Source organism: Hoplias malabaricus, chromosome 10 (genome assembly GCF_029633855.1).
Source record: "Hoplias malabaricus isolate fHopMal1 chromosome 10, fHopMal1.hap1, whole genome shotgun sequence".
In the NCBI taxonomy this organism is placed as follows: domain Eukaryota; kingdom Metazoa; phylum Chordata; class Actinopteri; order Characiformes; family Erythrinidae; genus Hoplias; species Hoplias malabaricus.
The window spans coordinates 7003548-7020584 of NC_089809.1; the positions used below are offsets into that span (position 1 = coordinate 7003548).

At 38.3% G+C, this 17037-nt stretch overlaps 1 protein-coding gene across 9 annotated transcripts in view; it reads left to right on the forward strand.

Annotated features, from left to right (window-relative positions):
* pou2f2b (POU class 2 homeobox 2b) overlaps positions 1-17037 on the forward strand; it is an 86845-nt gene that overhangs the window by 52865 nt on the left and 16943 nt on the right. For 6 of the 9 annotated variants that reach the window (XM_066683447.1, XM_066683444.1, XM_066683445.1 and 3 more), the window contains exons 2-5: positions 10227-10295; positions 10827-10861; positions 15357-15467; positions 16534-16788. In XM_066683447.1, the coding sequence (XP_066539544.1) occupies positions 10235-10295; positions 10827-10861; positions 15357-15467; positions 16534-16788 (462 nt within the window). In that variant the 5' untranslated portion in view covers positions 10227-10234. Of the gene's footprint in view, positions 1-3157; positions 3262-10226; positions 10296-10826; positions 10862-15356; positions 15468-16533; positions 16789-17037 lie in introns of those variants that run through there. The other 3 variants (XM_066683448.1, XM_066683449.1, XM_066683446.1) reach the window with 2 other exon arrangements.

Genomic DNA, 17037 nt, shown 5'->3' on the forward strand with positions numbered 1-17037 from the left:
CTGTCTCATGTAAGGTACTGTAAAGTACAAGTTTTTGTCTGGAATTATTTTTCGTAGATAAAATTATATAAAAAAGGCCAATCAATATATTTCAAGTTTAATGTTGGTTTAGATGTAGGCCAAGCCGTTTTTAGCTTTGACACAGGCACAAGTGTGTGTTTGTGTGGTCCAGAGTGATACCATGCTGTGGAAACCAAAACTATTTACACACACACATTGCGGGGCTTGTCTCCTTACAGTAAATCAATACATTTTAAGGTAAATAGACGTGTGTTCATTCATGTTTAATAGTTATGGTAAAGATAAATCTACAGAAAAAGAAAGTAAGTAAGTCCGTGTAACGTCCCCAAATTGCCTACAAACATTGTCTTTGTGACGGAAGGAGACGGAAACCTGCCACAGTTTAAAACGCCTGGTTATACAACGCTGCCCCCATCTGGTCACTATACAACACTGCAACAATTATATACCCGTTAGTTCCAGTCTGAGTTTATTAAAATAATAAAATAAAATTACATAAGAGTAAGTAAAAGTATAATATGAAAAAGAAAGAAATATAGAGAGAGGCAGAAAGATATTCTGGTACGTGTCTGATGTTTTGCTAGTCAGCCATGCTAGCAAACAGCGGTACTCTAGCAACAGCTACACCTTATTAAAGAAAACGCTACTCTACACCAATACGAGTCAATAGACAAGAATCCTATTATTCAGTTAAATTAAAGCAACAAGATTTTATTCCATAATTCATTTGAATCATTTCCCCCCATTATTATTCTAATCATTAATCCGGTTTAACACAATAATAAACGGTAGCGTCAGTTCAAAATTATTATTTCATGCTACATTTTTCTATGAACTTTTTGCTCCACAGAATGTGCCCCCAACCTGTTTAAAGTGGACTTAAAATAGAGTACAGACATTTATGTAAGTGTTAGGAGTTAGAAAGTAACATAATTTAAGGTGGAATTAAATCATTGTTTGTGAAGCTTGGGTGCCAAAATGTAACTGCTGCACCATTTAAGGTGGACCAGACAATATTTTTAAGTTGCTTAGCTGCCAGAATGTATTTTCCACAATTATTTTTTTTTCCTTTCCAGTTGTATTACGAAGCTTTTGTGCCTGAATTAACTACTGAATTATTTAAGGCGGAACAAGCAGTTGTATTTAGAATTTTATGTGCCAAGATAGATTCTCTGATTTTATTTTTTTTAATGATCATATTTTGTCTGTTTTAGTTGTTTGACCTGAATTTCATTACCATAGGTCAGTGTTGTTCTCTTCTGATCGGAGTAGGTATGTCAGAGCTCAGAGAGAGAGAGAGAGAGAGAGAGAGAGAGAGAGAAAGAGTTAAGGTGGAAAGACGAAGTCATCCACGTGAAAATGATGTACAGTGTAGATAGTGAGTGTGTGACCACACACTTTCCAGCAGCCCCAGCACTTTCCAGTGGCAACAAGCTCTCCCCCTCTTTCACCACTCTACATCATACTCCATCTCTCTATTTATCCTTTCATCTCACTCGTCAGCAGGCATCCCACTCTCTCTCTCTCTCTCTCTCTCTCTCTCTCTCTCTCTCTCTCACTCACACACACTTTCTCTCTCTTACCCTCTTATTTACCCCACTCTTTCTCTGCTGCCCACCCTTCTGTACTTGTTTACTTCCTCCTTCATCTAGCGCACTCTCTTTCACTGTTACACCCCGTCCCACTTGACTTCCATATCTAAGGCACCGCCCCCTGAGTGCTTCCTCCAACAATACAAAAATAATAACACTAAAAAAATAAAATTTATATATATGCAGTTTTTATTTATGTTCTTTATGTCATATTGGTTTTAATGCTTTACATTCTAAAGTCCACCGAAAGGTCATACTATTAATTTCATGGTATGTTTATAGCTCAGATTAGTTTATAGTAGTTACTGAAACATTCACAGCCTCAGTAAATAATCCATAGTAATCACTGAACTATAGCTGTTACTAAACCAATCAATAGTAATTACAAAACACTTCCCAGGAGTTTCTGAATCATTCCTAGTAGTTATTTAACAATTAATTGTAGCTGAAAATCACTGGGTGCAAGCACCAATCCATGACAGGACATCACACACTAAACCCAGTCTTTCACACACTCCAACCTTCTACATGTAGACACTTCTACATGGCCAGTCCACGGAGCAATGCTTGTGTTTGGACTGTGAGAGGAAACTGGCCAACCCGGAAGAAACCCACGCAGACACAGGGAGAACACACCACACTCCTCACAGACAGTCACCCGGAAGAAACCCACGCAGACACAGGGAGAACACACCACACTCCTCAGACAGTCACCCGGAGGAAACCCACGCAGACACAGGGAGAACACAACACACTCCTCACAGACAGTCACCCGGAGGAAACCCACAGACACAGGGAGAACACACCACACTCCTCACAGACAGTCACCCGGAGGAAACCCACGCAGACACAGGGAGAACACACCACACTCCTCACAGAATCGTGGAGCTGTGTGACAGAGACAACACCCAGTGCTGCCTCAGAAACAGTAATGAATTGTATGTAATGAACAATCTTAAACAGATCCAGAATAATTCATAGCTGCCAACTTACTGAGTGGAGTATGATAACCATTACTAGTGATTACTCTGTAATTGATGATAAATGTTAAGGGTCTTCTACCAAATGTAGATTTTAGATTTCAGAATGACTGCACTAAAAGACGTTTGCCTGCTAAAAAAGTAGTTTGTCTTTAGCTTTTTTTTTGACCTCACACCATGTTCCTAGTGTGAGGGCTTAACTTAAACATAAGTGATCAAATCCATCATCTTCTACGTAGCAAATGAAAACAAACAAGAGTAAATCTGCTGTAATCTGCAGTGTGTACGCAGTGTGTGAAGGGAAATGTTGAGCTGGTGTTAGTGGGGGAGGAAGTGGGCGTTGCTGGGGGTGGAGGTGTAGGAAGGGGAGGAGAGAAGGCGGAGGAGAGGACTGATTTCTTCTGTCTTTTTTTTCCTCCCCCCCATCAACCACCCTCAACCAACACCGCAAAGTTATCAGTTTGTTCCTTCTTATTAGCAGAGAGAGAGAGAGAGAGAGAGAAGAGAGAGAGAGAGAGAGCACATGTGGGTAAATGTGTGAAAGGAAGAGATAAAGAGAGAGAGAAAAACAGAGCAGCTGAAAGAGAGAACAGGGCGCCCATCATTTATCAGCATGACAAAGACGGCTCCCATAGCAGCTATGGATTTCTCTCACCTGTGGTTGCCAGGTATGTGTATTTATGGCCGGGTTGCCAGATTGTTGTTCTTTTGTAGGGTGGGGTAATGCTAATGAAGCTCTTGACGGAACAAGGTGCTCAATGAGGTCATTAAACTTTAGCTAGAGCACACTGGACAGGTCATGTATAATAATGGCTGAAAGGGCATCACTGCAGTGATCACTCACATGTCCTCTTTATTGTTATATACCGAATAATGACCGAAAGGCATCACAATGATGTGTCCAATGTCCAGTGTAAAACAGCTTGACTTTAATGGACCTTACCTCAACTGAACAGAATTGTAACTGAGGAGTGAAAAAGGAATCTACATCTTTTATTTCAGCCCTTACGTTTTCAGCATTGCAAAATGTCGCTTTTTAAAATGTAATTACCTGAGCCTTTAAGATGAATCCATAACTGTTTTATTGATAATGATCCCAGAGGTTTTAAGCCAAGTTTGGAAAAGACTTACATACCATTACTGTCAATAATAATACTGATAAAGTGCATCTCCAACATATAACTTTACAGTAAAAACAGCATTACATTTTGATATAAGGCAATGTAATCACAACACTTATTTTATTCATATCATTTAGTCAAAAATTCAATATTTTATAACAGTAATTACATGTACACTACTGTGGGATAAAATATTAGATGCCTACGGAAATTGTTTAAAGCAGAGGGTACACTGGTGCCTCAAAAACGCCTTTTAACAGCAGAATTCATGTAGAAATATTTTCATATTTGCAAATTTTGTCTAAGCTACTTATGTATTTTCCAGTGTTTTGTTTTGGTTTTGGTTCAGTTTGCATTGATTTGCTAAACCACCAGCGTTTTAACCAGATTACTTAAGCGCAAAGTGGAGGTTTGTCAACTGTCCAATTGTTTAGTGGATAGTCTTTATATCTGACATAAGTTATCTGGGTTAAAGTGAGAAACATAAATAAAGTGCTTATTTACTGAAGACGGTATTGGATGATAAACACTAGTGAGCTTCCTTTAAAAGGAAATACAAAAAAATCTTTTATTTACTGTAATTCTAGTGTTTTCCTCAGGAAACAGATGCGCGCTGTTCAGATTTTAGTGCTATAAATAGACTTTTCTCAGGTGTGTATAACTTTGAACAGCAGTCTATGGGCTTAAATGTTTGAAAGCCATTAACTGGTGTGGGTTAGATGTAGGCTTGTCAAGTCATATAAATGGGCTACGTTTAGGCCTGTGATAACACCGATGAAACCATGAGATGACTTATCGCCAAGATAAGCTGAAGCTAAAGCCGTCCAGTAAAAGTTCTGCTAGTAAAGTGAAGTAGTAATTGGAGTCAAATTTAAAGCACACTTAAGTAGAAATACAAAAGTAGCAGTGGAACAAATCTACTAAAGTACTGAGGACTGTCTAAAACTGCTTGTGTATGGATTTGTTGTTCGCTTCTTCACAGAGTTGTGACCAGTCACAGAGCAGCACAGTGTTGTCACCAACATAATATTTAAAAAAAAAAAAAGTTAGTAGTTTAATATGAGCCACTAAAATAAACACATGGTAAAACACTGGAGTAGAGAGGTCACAGGAGGTCATGAGCGTGGAGCGGAATGGACAGTTCACTCAAAACAGGACGAGAAAATAATGAAGAGGTCAAATAAGAGATAAGAGAGAGTGATGGAGGAAGTAATATATAGAGAGAGAGAGCAAGGAATATGGTCGTATTATATCTGGCCTGAAATCATATCTACACATTTTTATCAGAGTTTAAAAGGCTATTTACAATAAACCAAGTCACATATATACTGTAAGTGATATTTAAATGTGTTTTGCCAAGTTTAAAAGCTGCTACCTTCTTCCTGTGTGCCAGAGAAGTGTCAGAACAGATAAGAATGCAGAGTTATACTAGCTTACAAAAGTAAAACACTATATTTCCAGCCAAAAAAGCCTTTAAATCTATCAGTTATTTATTTTGTCAGTGTGTATTATGTTTATTAATGTATTTATGAAGGTCTACTTCAGCATGACTCCAAATTTCTGCCCTTTTACACATAGACTTTAGAAGGTAATAAATTAATGTAGTGTTTCAATATGATTCACTGTGTTCTTACATCGCTAATATAACAGCAAAATTAACTATTCATTTATTTATGAAAACCTCATACAGTCCTCAGCTCTGTTTTAGACACTGCTTGGTTTACTGTGTAGAACAGTGGGTGCTGAAATGGTATCCAATATTGGTATTATATTGATATTAAAGTGATATCGTATCATTAATTCGTTTGTTCATACATTATCTGCAACCACTTCACCCCGTTCAGGCCTGAGGCCCACCCTAGACTACCGGATACACAGCCTGGCCTCACACCTTTACTCAATCGCACACACACTTCTGGACAGACTACACAGCCAATTGACCTCACACCATGTGTGTTTTTTTGGACTGTGGGAGGAAACCTGAGCCCACAGAGGAAACCCACACAGACACAGGGAGAACACACCAAACTCCTCACAGACAGAGACATTATGTCACACTCTTTGGTTTTACAGAGTGAAAAGATAACTGCAGGTTTGACAATTAATATATTTATAAAACAGCCTGCTGTCCAAAGTTCAGTTTTGTGTTTTAAGGATTACATTTACTGGACTCTGGGTTTGGACATTATAGTCTTTTAGTGAAGAACCCTAGAAACTTGTCTTTTAGCTCATTTTAAAGCTTACTAATCTGGAAAGATGAAAAATCAGTATCAGTATCAGCCAGTGCTCAAGGTTTCGGTATCAGTGTCAGTGCTTGAAAAGATAACGCCGCGTTGTGCCTCACATTTCTTCTGAAATGTGAACTATTCATAAGGAGCACGTCCACTGATTGCTGTAGTATCTTCTGCTGTGTTCTCTACTCTTCTGGAAGGCTTCTGACTAAATGTTGTGACTTTGCTGCTAGGATTTGATGGTACTCAACCTCAAATACTAAGCTATTTACGTTGGACGGTTAGTTCTACCACTACAACTCCTCCCAAACATATTGGATAGTATTAAGTCACTCAGATGAGGTCACAGCTGCACTGATCTTTAACCCAAACTGGGTCAGATTTGTACCCTTCTAGCTGCCATTTAGCAATGATACTTGTGTAGCTTGTGTTGCTGCTCCAGATCCTTCCACGTGGCTTCTTGTTGGTATACCATGTGGGTCTATAGTGGGACCACCTTAAAGTAGCAGAATTCACTAATTATTTGGATCATTCACAAATATTTAAGCTTAAATTATATTTGAAGTTTAAATTTCATATTCAAATGTAACATTTTATAGACATCACCCAGTAGTATGTGATGTAGAATCCAATTATATTTAGACGTGTGTTTATACGGACAGCAGTAACGGTGTACTGTGTGTAGTGTATTTACAGACTACCTAAGGGACAACACACAGGGTCCATATGTGTGTGTGTGACTGTATATATACTTATATATATGTGTGTGTGTGTGTGTGTGTGTGTGTATGTGTGATTATTAATAGCTGTTTTGACAGTAAGGGTTTGGTTTAGCACATTAAGCTCAACCCGTCTAAGGGGAAATAGAGAGGGAAGTGAGACAGAAGCTTTTGGTCTCAAACTCAAACACACAACTTCATCATGAATGATATACTCCACAATCACTTCATACCAACATCTGGAATAATATGCTCCACAGTTACTTCATACCGGTTTCATCATGGATACGATACTCCACAATCACTGCAATACCAGCTACAACTAGGATAATGTACACAACAATCAACCACTACATCACATGAGCTTTACAGATGGGCTGCAGGCATTTAAAAAAAAATTATACTTAATCACAACGAAGCCAACTCCTTCTGTGGGAGTAAATGTCATTTAAAATATAATGTAAAATGTGCAGTGGTTGTTTTTACAGTGATAAGGACTTAAAGTCACAGAATATACATTAAAATAAATATTTCTGTTTGCTCCATTAAATAATATACATCATTTGATGTGTAATATTAAAAATTCTAAAATAGTTTTCATTGGTGTTTATTGTGCTTAATATGTGCGCTATAAAATTAGTATAAACCCAAAGGATTCGGTGCACTAGCTCCACTTTGAGTGTGGAAAGCCCTTAAATTGTATGGTATTTGATCACATTCAACCTTAGTAACAATATTTTACATTAATTTAGGATCCTAGCTCCACAAACAGTTTCCCAAACACATCGGATGGAGCTCTGTCAATTCCGGGGTGGGGGGGGGGGGGCACTTAGCATAGAGCATGATGACATTTGGGTCATAAGCAGCTGCTTCAGAGAGCTTCCTATTTCATTTCATGCTCTTTTATGGATATTTTGTAAACTGTGTGTGCACAACTGAACATTTTACTCAACGTAAAGTAGCTGTTATTTATTTTCTGTTTGACTAGTTGTGTTTTTTCATATCTATATCTTTATCTAAAATACTGGTGGCATAATTTCTTGAAAAAGGCCTTTTTCTGCCAATCGTAGAATCGCATTTTAATTGTATTATTTCCACTGTGTAAATTCAGTAAATGATCAGTACTTAGGGAAGAAAAAGTGCAGAGTATGAAGTTAACAACCAAAAACCCATGGCCTTTGACAAGCAGCGCTAAAAATGTAGCTTGTGACTGTAAAGAAGCATCAGCATCTGCAGGTGATGTAATGTGGAAATGTTGGTGAAACCTCACGGCAAGCTTTTTTGGATGCATTCTTGTCAACGCAGCGCAGTGTGGACTTCTGCGTTTTGTTCCCAGCGCGCCTTGTGGCGTGAGGGGGCTGCCGAGGGGCTTTCCTCCAGCTTTACTTCCTCCTATCCCAACATAGAACTGGAAAAACTGCAGCGTGAAAGAGTGAGAGGCCAGTACACAGTGTTGGTGACCTCAAGACCTCAGTATCACTGAATGTGCCTGGGACTGCTGAGATGTCAACTTCTAAGGCTGAACTTGACAGATATTTCCTGAGGCCAAAAAAATAATTGCTTGTACTTAATGGCCGTTTTTTACTAGAAATAAATCTTAACACCACTAGTGTGAAGATGAGTATTTTAACACTGACGGTTTCTTTTGAGTTTACGTGTGGTTTATCTTCTCCGTTTTATCATAAAGAGAGAAAAGAAAGAGAGATTAGTGAGAGACAGACAGTGTGGGGAGAGGGAGGGCAAGTTTAATATGCAGGTGGCCGATATAATTAGTCAGTCGTTGGGCCTATTTGCATCTATTTCACAAAAGGGAAGTGTGTTTGTATGAGAAAGTGTGTGTGTGTGTGTGTGTGTGTGTGTGTGTGTGTGTGTGTGTGTGTGTGTGCGTGCGTGTCCATCTGAGAGTGTGTTTGTTTTAAAGGAAGAGCTTCTGTCTTTATGAAGCCCATATGAGCCCACTCTTGTTGATTTGTTTTCATGTTTATTCAGTGACAAACATTATGTCACTGAAGTTAAATCTTTGAATGAATTCATTGTAACTGATTTAATGGCTTTGATTCTGCTGTGTAACATCTTCATAAGGTAAATGTTAGGTGAAGGAATACGTTTTTCGTGTAAGATATAATGGTAATTAAAAATTCAATTATTCTCCTGCACTTTTGTCATTTCACGTTGACTCTTGTGTAACGTAAGTAGCGTAAAAATGGCAAGAAAATGTATTTGTCACTGCATTCATTATGAGTTCCATGAAAGAAACAAAGCTGCAAAAGCATCTTTCTTTGGGATAATATTGTGTCCTAAAGTATGTGTGAGTTTTGGTGGAGACGACTTAAATGTGTTTTTTTTTATAAACACTAACAGTTATAATAAGTTAATACTATACAACAATGACCACAAAAAGACAAAAGAGCAGGTCAATATGTGAATGTTGAATTACAATTAACACGTTACACAAAAAAGCTTTAAAACTTATTTGTAATGATTTGTAATCACCTAATGATTTGTAGTAATAGACTTTTTGGACAAACAGGGTCAACCCAACACACCCTGTCCCTGAGGGGCATTTCTGGGACCATACCAGGGGCCTCGGGTAGCAAAAGTAAGAACAAGTATGATGAAAGGTTATGTAATATTGATAAACTGGTTGTTTCAGTTATGTTTCAGAGCTGAACACAGTGTATAGGACTCTGTAGAAGTTAGATACCACCTTATTCCCCCATTTACTTTTAATTTAAACAACTACATGTTGTAGTTCAGGGTATTGTTCAGAGTGTTGTTGCAGGGTATATAAAAGACACATAATTATGCACTATTTATGCTTTTCTTACAACTTCCATTCCCAAAGCACCCCTCCAAAGTTCAGTCTTAAAAGTTGTTTGCATTTTCTCCTTCTGACTACGGGAACAATGTTGTGGAATCGTGCTCATTCCAACAGCAAGGGGATTAATAGGAGGCTGTAACATCCTCTAGTCTTCTGAGAAGTCCTTACACTAGATAGTGTAACACTGATGTAAGGATTTGATGGCATTCAGCATCATGTTGTATGCTTGGTTCTTGCTCTCCAAGTCATCTGAAATATAATGGATGGTGTATTGTCCCCCTACAGAGCTGCTACTGCCTTGCAGCCAGGTTCCTGTAGTGCATTGCTACATTGTTACTTTTGAGATTATACAAACGTAGACTTAAACATTTCACTGCAATGGTCACAATTTAATGAGATCTTGAACTTCTCCCCGATGGGTCGATGAAGCTGGTTGTGAAGGGGCCTAAAGCGAAGACTGATTCATGTTTGTAGAGTGCCGGTCCCTGAGGTGTCACAACTCTGAAACTCCAGTTTGACTTACGTGTCCTTTCCCCACAGGGATCGAAAAGTTTTCATTCTTCCGCAAGCCAAGATGTTACGAACGAAAGTTTCTCTTTCCCTTTAGAAACTCCTTCTCTTTCTCTGTCTCTCTGACACTCGTTATCAATCCTTTCTCAGCCGCCGAAACAAAGTGTTGTGGACAAAAGTTTTATATTTTATTTTGCCAGATTTTTTAATCTGTTTCTGTTTTTCTTGTAGATATCAGAATGTCTAAGCCAATAGAAGTTGAGAACCCTGCTGCAGACTCTCCAATGGAGAACACAGGAGGTATGGCAATATGAGTACAAAACTATGGGGCCCAAACTACACATTAAGTTTTATTTTAAATATAATAATAATACTAATACTAATAATAATAATAATAATAATAATAATAATAATAATAAATGTTTACTCCCTGCAGCCCTTCATTGGACATTTTAACAATACAATATATATATATATATAAATATATTAAAACACCAATTCTATGGATAGCTGCTCATTCAGTTTAGGGTATAAATAGGGGACCTCTACTCTTCTGTGAAGTCCTTAAACCTTAAACTAGATGTTGGAACATGGCATTGATGGCATTCAGTCACAAGAGCCTTACAAGCTCTGGATCCCGGCTTATACAAAAAGCATTGGATGGAGAAGAAACGCTGTGTACATACATGTTTACACAAGCAGATACATGAGGCATTGAATTTCCTAAGCAATCACAAATTTGAATCATACTGAATATGTCAGAGATGTAAAGCATTATTTCTAAAGCTGTCACAGAAATTAAATCTCTCTCTTTCTCTCTCTCTCTTTTAGATTCAGAAAGGAATGGCTCAGATTCCAGTAATCAGGTATAAACTCATTAAACAAAGCTTTTTTCTGCTAATCACAACATTTTCCAGTGATCGAAAGCAGTGTTTCTCATCTCTGGTCCTGGAGGCACCCTGCCACACACTACTTTCAAGAAATATGTTAATGAACAAGTCCCTTCGTGTTTCATTTGGCGTGTTAAAGCAGGGAAACCACTAAAATGCACAGGGTGTAGTGCCTTGAGGACCAGGTTTGAGAAACACTTACGTCTGGGGAGATAGCGGTAAAGACAGAGAAGGCAGTTCACTGATTAAGAAATAAAAAGGGAAGTCTGATCATGCTAAGCATGGCATCTGTCTACAGGGAAACACCCATCAGTCAAAAAGAGCCAATGAACTCACTGGAAAAGCCTTGAGTGGGAAAAGCCTAGCTGATGCACAAATTAAATCAGTTTTGGGCTGTAGGCCTTTGCCCAGTTTGTATAAATAGCAGCCTGATCTTGTGTGAGTGGGAATATCAGCCTGGTGGAATGACCAAGATGTCATTGGAATGGACTTGGCACAGTGCGTTTAGATTAGCGTATTGGATAACACCCAGCAGATGGGGGCTCAGTTCCCTCCTTGAGCAAACACACTGGATAAGAACTTTCTGTGTTAATGACAGAAATGTACACACAGCCCAGGTTTTTAGGTATTATGAAAACAAAAGTCTTTAAGACTAATTGTGTTTTCTGGAATTAGTCTTATGTACCTCTCCTGGCAAGATCTATCTCTACTGGTTAAAACACTGCTGTATGGACTTGGTACTTGGTAATCAGTGGCATTTCTTGTATGACCTGGTGGGGCACAGTAAACTCTTTTTTAACTATAGGACTCATTTTATGCAACAGTGACATGTCTTAAATCAACAAAAATACATCATAATTGTATATGTAAGACTTGTGTATGTAATACAAATGCACCCCAGTGAAACTCTTAACGTTGTTAAAGTAGTTTCCATGCTGTGTGTGGAGGACTGATACGGCTGGAAGGAGGAAATGAAAGAGAGAATGAAACAGAAACATTACATAGTTTAATAATGTTGGATGATCCAGTGACCCGTGTAAAGCCTCAGGTTTCTCTATGTGACTGTGTTCATTGTATGACTAGTTGTGTATCAAGTGTGTTAAACATGGTCCATGGCCGGCCCCACGCTCAATAAATAAAAGGCTATTAGAAGTAGGCATTATGATTAACTGCATTGTCCCTTCTTATGACTGAAGCTTTTAATAAAGGATATGTAAATGTAAAAAAAGTTAATCAACGTAAATTCAAAAGAATGGAATTAAATATTTATATAGTAGTGTTGATTTAAAAAAAGGAATCACAAAAAGAAGGCTAAAATGCTAGTAATTCCTTGTATTTTCGGGGGGAGATTAATGTGTAGTGTGATATGTGTGACAAATTAGTGGAAAAGAATTAATACTGTAAGTGTAGATTTGATGATTTTTGAGTCAGAATCTCTTAATTTGCTGAATAAAAGAGCTTTAGCATTGGACAAAGAAGGTTTAAAAGAGAAAATGAATGCTAAATTTAGCGTCTCAAACATGGAGGGAGATAGCGACGGTAGCGATGATATGTTAACGTCGCTATATAGAACCGCTAATTCTGGCGCCCACTCCAGGCTCCAGACCCACAGCGACCCTGAACTGGATACAGACTGGTTACAGACATGAATGAATTAATTAATATATATATGTATGGTTCCCAATATAAAAAATATAGGTACTACCATTAGCATTAGTAGCATGAGTAAGGTCAGGTTCTGGTGTTATTTGATTAGTTCTTGATGCTAATTCATCTCTACACATTAGTTGGAGATCCTTAACTCCAGAGCAGTTCCACTGCTCCAAACCACAACGCTGGAGTGAGATTTGTCACTTTTCATGACAGGCCGCAATTAAGTAGTGATACCACAGAATTACATATTTTGGTTTCCAAAAAAGAGGACACTTTACGGATAGATAATATTCCTTTCCATTCAACTTAAACAATAATAACAAATAATAACAATAACTATAAAAATAGTTTATCTGACAGTGTGTGTATGATCATGGAAAGCCTGTTATTTTCTGTTTATAAGAAACTACAAAACTGAAGCACTGTGTTAAAATGACATTAAAGCCAACATTTTATCAACCAACTAATCTATACTTGATAAAGGAACAGGGCATTGCTGGGAACTAGATATTGTATAGATGTACTGACTTACATTTCTACAAGGGTGCACCCACAACTACATATCCTTGCAGGCCAGAGACCAGCAAGTGGGAGGGGCATACACAGGAAGTAGGCAGATACCAGAAAGTGGGAGGCTATGGTTAGGATTATGGGTAGGTTTAGGATTAGGTTGTCCCTCCCACTTGGAGTTGTACGTCTAGACTTGGAGGTATCTCCGTCCTGCAGAGATACCCTTCAAGGGTCCGACTGATAAAACTCATTTATTTTGAGTAGCACCTCACTTTGGTGTTCTTTCGTGTAAAGTTAAACAAAAAGCTGTGTGGATGTACTTTACTCGTCAGAAAGTCAGTAACGTTGAGGTGTGGCCGTGTATTCGCGTCGTTATAGGAACAGACGATGACTTTCTGTTTGTTAAATATATCGTAGAAAACAAAAGGCTGGGTCACAGAACCATTCTCCAAACCTAAAGAATGATAAATATTACCTCAACAACGTTCAACACAATTCTGTTCGAGGCTCCAGTAAAACACTGAGCTGAACCCCTGCGATTGTGTCCCAATTCAGCTCTCAATTCTCTAACCCCTTGAACACAATCCTCTTTTTGGGACCCTTAATTAGGTCCCAAAAAGAGGACGTGTCTGGGGAAAAGAGGAGGTCTGGTCACCCTACCATATGGTGACTCCAACCCTTAACACACTGCTTCCGCACTTTGCAAATGTTGGCTCAGAAAGCAAAATAAACATAAATCCAGTAAGCCCTGATTTATTAATGTATTTTCTAGCTCTATTTAAAGAAAAACACACGTCAATTTTTCATGATGCTTCAATTGAACTGATTTTATGAACATTTTGCTCTAGGTTTTGTTGGAAGTGGGATTTGGGAATGTCTAGTGGGAGACTCCACCAGAGTGCCTGATATGCAAATCCAAAATATGTTTGAAATTTGTCCCAACTTGCCCAAGGATGGAGTACACACACAAACACACGCACTCTCACAAACACACACACACACAGAAGGAAATTAACACTAAGAAGCTGAAAAGGAATTAGAAAGAGATTAAGGATGAGTAACTGAAAGAACAGGAACAGAAACCTGTACCCTTTAGACACTATTGGCTACTGCTGAACCCCTCTGTTTATCACTTAGCAGAGACAGTCAATCACCACAGCCCATCAACCTCAACATGGTATCAACAACCAGAGGGTTTTATTAAAAGAAGTTTGAATGTACAGTCACTAATGAACTTTGTGCATTGATATTAGTCAAAGTACTTATTTACTGTATATTTTCTAGGAACCCAAAATATATTAAACTCAAGAAACAAGTTTATGAAGGTTAAAAAAAAACAAAACAACAAATAACTAAGAAATAATAAAGCTTTCAAAATCTCATTTTTTTCAAGATGTGATTCACTTCTAATTTATGAGGCAGAAAATATGTCAAAATTAATAAAAAAAAAACCAAAAACAAATAAATAAGCAATTTTTAGAATCAAAATATAATTTTATGAGGCGTCCCAATAACCTTTAAAATGTTGTGTGTGTTACGTATGAAAAGTTCTTTTGTCATTTTATGGTACGTTTTCAAGTATTAAAAATGACGATTGTAATTTTATTCAACAAAAAATTTAAAGTATAAAAATTAGCTCTTAATACGCTCTGTTCACGATCGTTAACATCACCATCACCACCTTTAAATCGTCTAAACCAAAACTCACGTATATTTTGGATACAATATTATCACCAAGAACAGAACAAACTGATGCACTTTTTTTAATTATACAATTTTAATTGTTTGAATAATTTCAATCATGTTTTCTTTTATTGCACTATTTTAATTTTTAAAAGCCTTTTATGGCTTCTTTTCTATCCTTGCTCTTAATTTAAGAGCTTTTTACTGTTTTTTTTGACTCTATAAAGCACTTTGAATTGCCCTTGTGTATGAAAGGTGCTCTATAAATAAACTTGCCTTGCCTTGCATTGCCTTGATGTAACTCATATAATGAATGCAGTGATGATTAAAATTCTCCTTGTTTACCATTTACAAACTACTTTATTTTTAGGTTCTATTTTGTTGAATAGAATGACAATAGTCATATTTAATACTAGGCAACAGTTACCATAAAATGACAAAAGAGTGGAAGAAAGTTTCAGTTAAATCCAGTTCAAACAATTACATAAACACAACAGAAAAAAAATTTTGAACTTATTTGTACATCTAATATGTATGAAGTTCTCAAAATATTGTATACTAGTTTAAAACATTTTTCCCTTTGTATTTCTCTCTCTCTCTCTCTCTCTCTCTCTCTCTCTCTCAGGCTAAGCCTGAGGACTGTAGAGAATTGTCTCCAGCATCTGTACAGACCACACCCACTCAGACCACCCTCTCACATACTCAGCTGATGCTGACCGGAGGCCAGCTGGCCGGGGTAATACACCCTGCCACATGCACTCACATACAACATAGCACTTCATCCCATAGAGCTCATCAGAACTAACAGATTCCCCATTACAGTTTTGCCCCTATCTTAAATGTTTTATTGCTGATGGAACAAAACCTTGTGTCTCCAAAATTGGTAACTTATAAAACCTTATAGAAATGTAGCTCAGATGAGATGAAGAATTAAATTCCGCTGAGGTCTCTGGATGAATCAGTTCATGCAGGTGACTGACTGTGACTGGCTGCTTCTTTAAAGAAACAGTAGGTAATAATTTTACCATAAAATTACAGCTTCAAAATCATTTGCTAGTATGGACCATGCCCGTAACGCTGAAACGGGGAGGAGTTCAGGGTGGCTTCAACACACGCATGAAGCCACCCCCCAACCCCCAAACATTGGATAGATGACTACAAGAAAAAGGGGTGGAGACAGGAGCGAGTTCGTAGGGTATATATAGGGCTGAGGGGAGGAGTTCGGGTGTGGGTCTACTCCCAAAATTATATTATTATATAACTTCAACTTTGATGCTTCTACTGCGGGCTCAGCACTGCAGAGACTGCACTATGTAACTCGTAGAGGAGGGTAGGAAACCACTTCTTGTCCACTAATTTAAGCAAAGTGCTGTAAAAATGAATTACACTCTGCAAATGTAGGGGGAGCCCAAGAGCAAAAATACAAAATCTTACCTAGTGTTCCTTTAAAACTGAGGCTAAATATATCATATACTTTAATGAAATCAGTACTGTCAGAGGATACCTGGTAACTTTACAGTTAAAGGAGAAAACCTCAGCCTTAAATGGTCTATTCAAAGCAGACATTTTGACAAAATGTACAGAACAACTAGTGTTTTCAAATTCTGCCAAAAGAAACTGAGATCCTAGGTTTTGTCCCAACTTTGTTCTTTCAAATAGAATAAAAAGGCATGCTTCTGGCTTTGGCTCTTTTTGCGCCCTTTCTTCCTGCTTCTTTCCTTATCAGATATTTTCCTCTTTCTCTCTTCTTTCTCTGTCTCCCCCTTTACCTCTCACTCTCCCCCCATCTGTCCCTCTCTTAGCTGACTGCTCTTCTGCCCGCTCAGCAGCAGCTCCTTCTGCAGCAGGCTCAGCTCCTGGCCGCAGCCGTGCAGCAGACACATGCAGCTCATGCAGCCAATCAGCAACAAGCGCAGCAGCAGCAGCCAGCCAATCAGCAGTCAACTCCGTCTCAGCTGCAGGGCCAATCAAAGAGCGTGCAGGAGCAAAACTCCGCCCCAGTCCCACCCCCTTCTCACCAGCTATCCCTCTCTCAACCAATCCAGCTCACTGCCCAGGTACAGCCAATCACTGAGAAGCATGTTTCTGAGGGGTAACTTATTTAAAGGAGGAATTGCTTCGTTCCATTTACCTCGTAAGTCGTATGGCGGAGCTGGGAATGACATCACACCAGTGCTGACCGTGTACACGTTAAACATTCAGAAAACCCTAAGCTCTAGTTTTTCATTGTTGGCTTGTTCCTGGTTAGAATTGTTAGCGATACCAGTCGACAACAGCACGTTATGTGATATTTTACAAATCTAAAC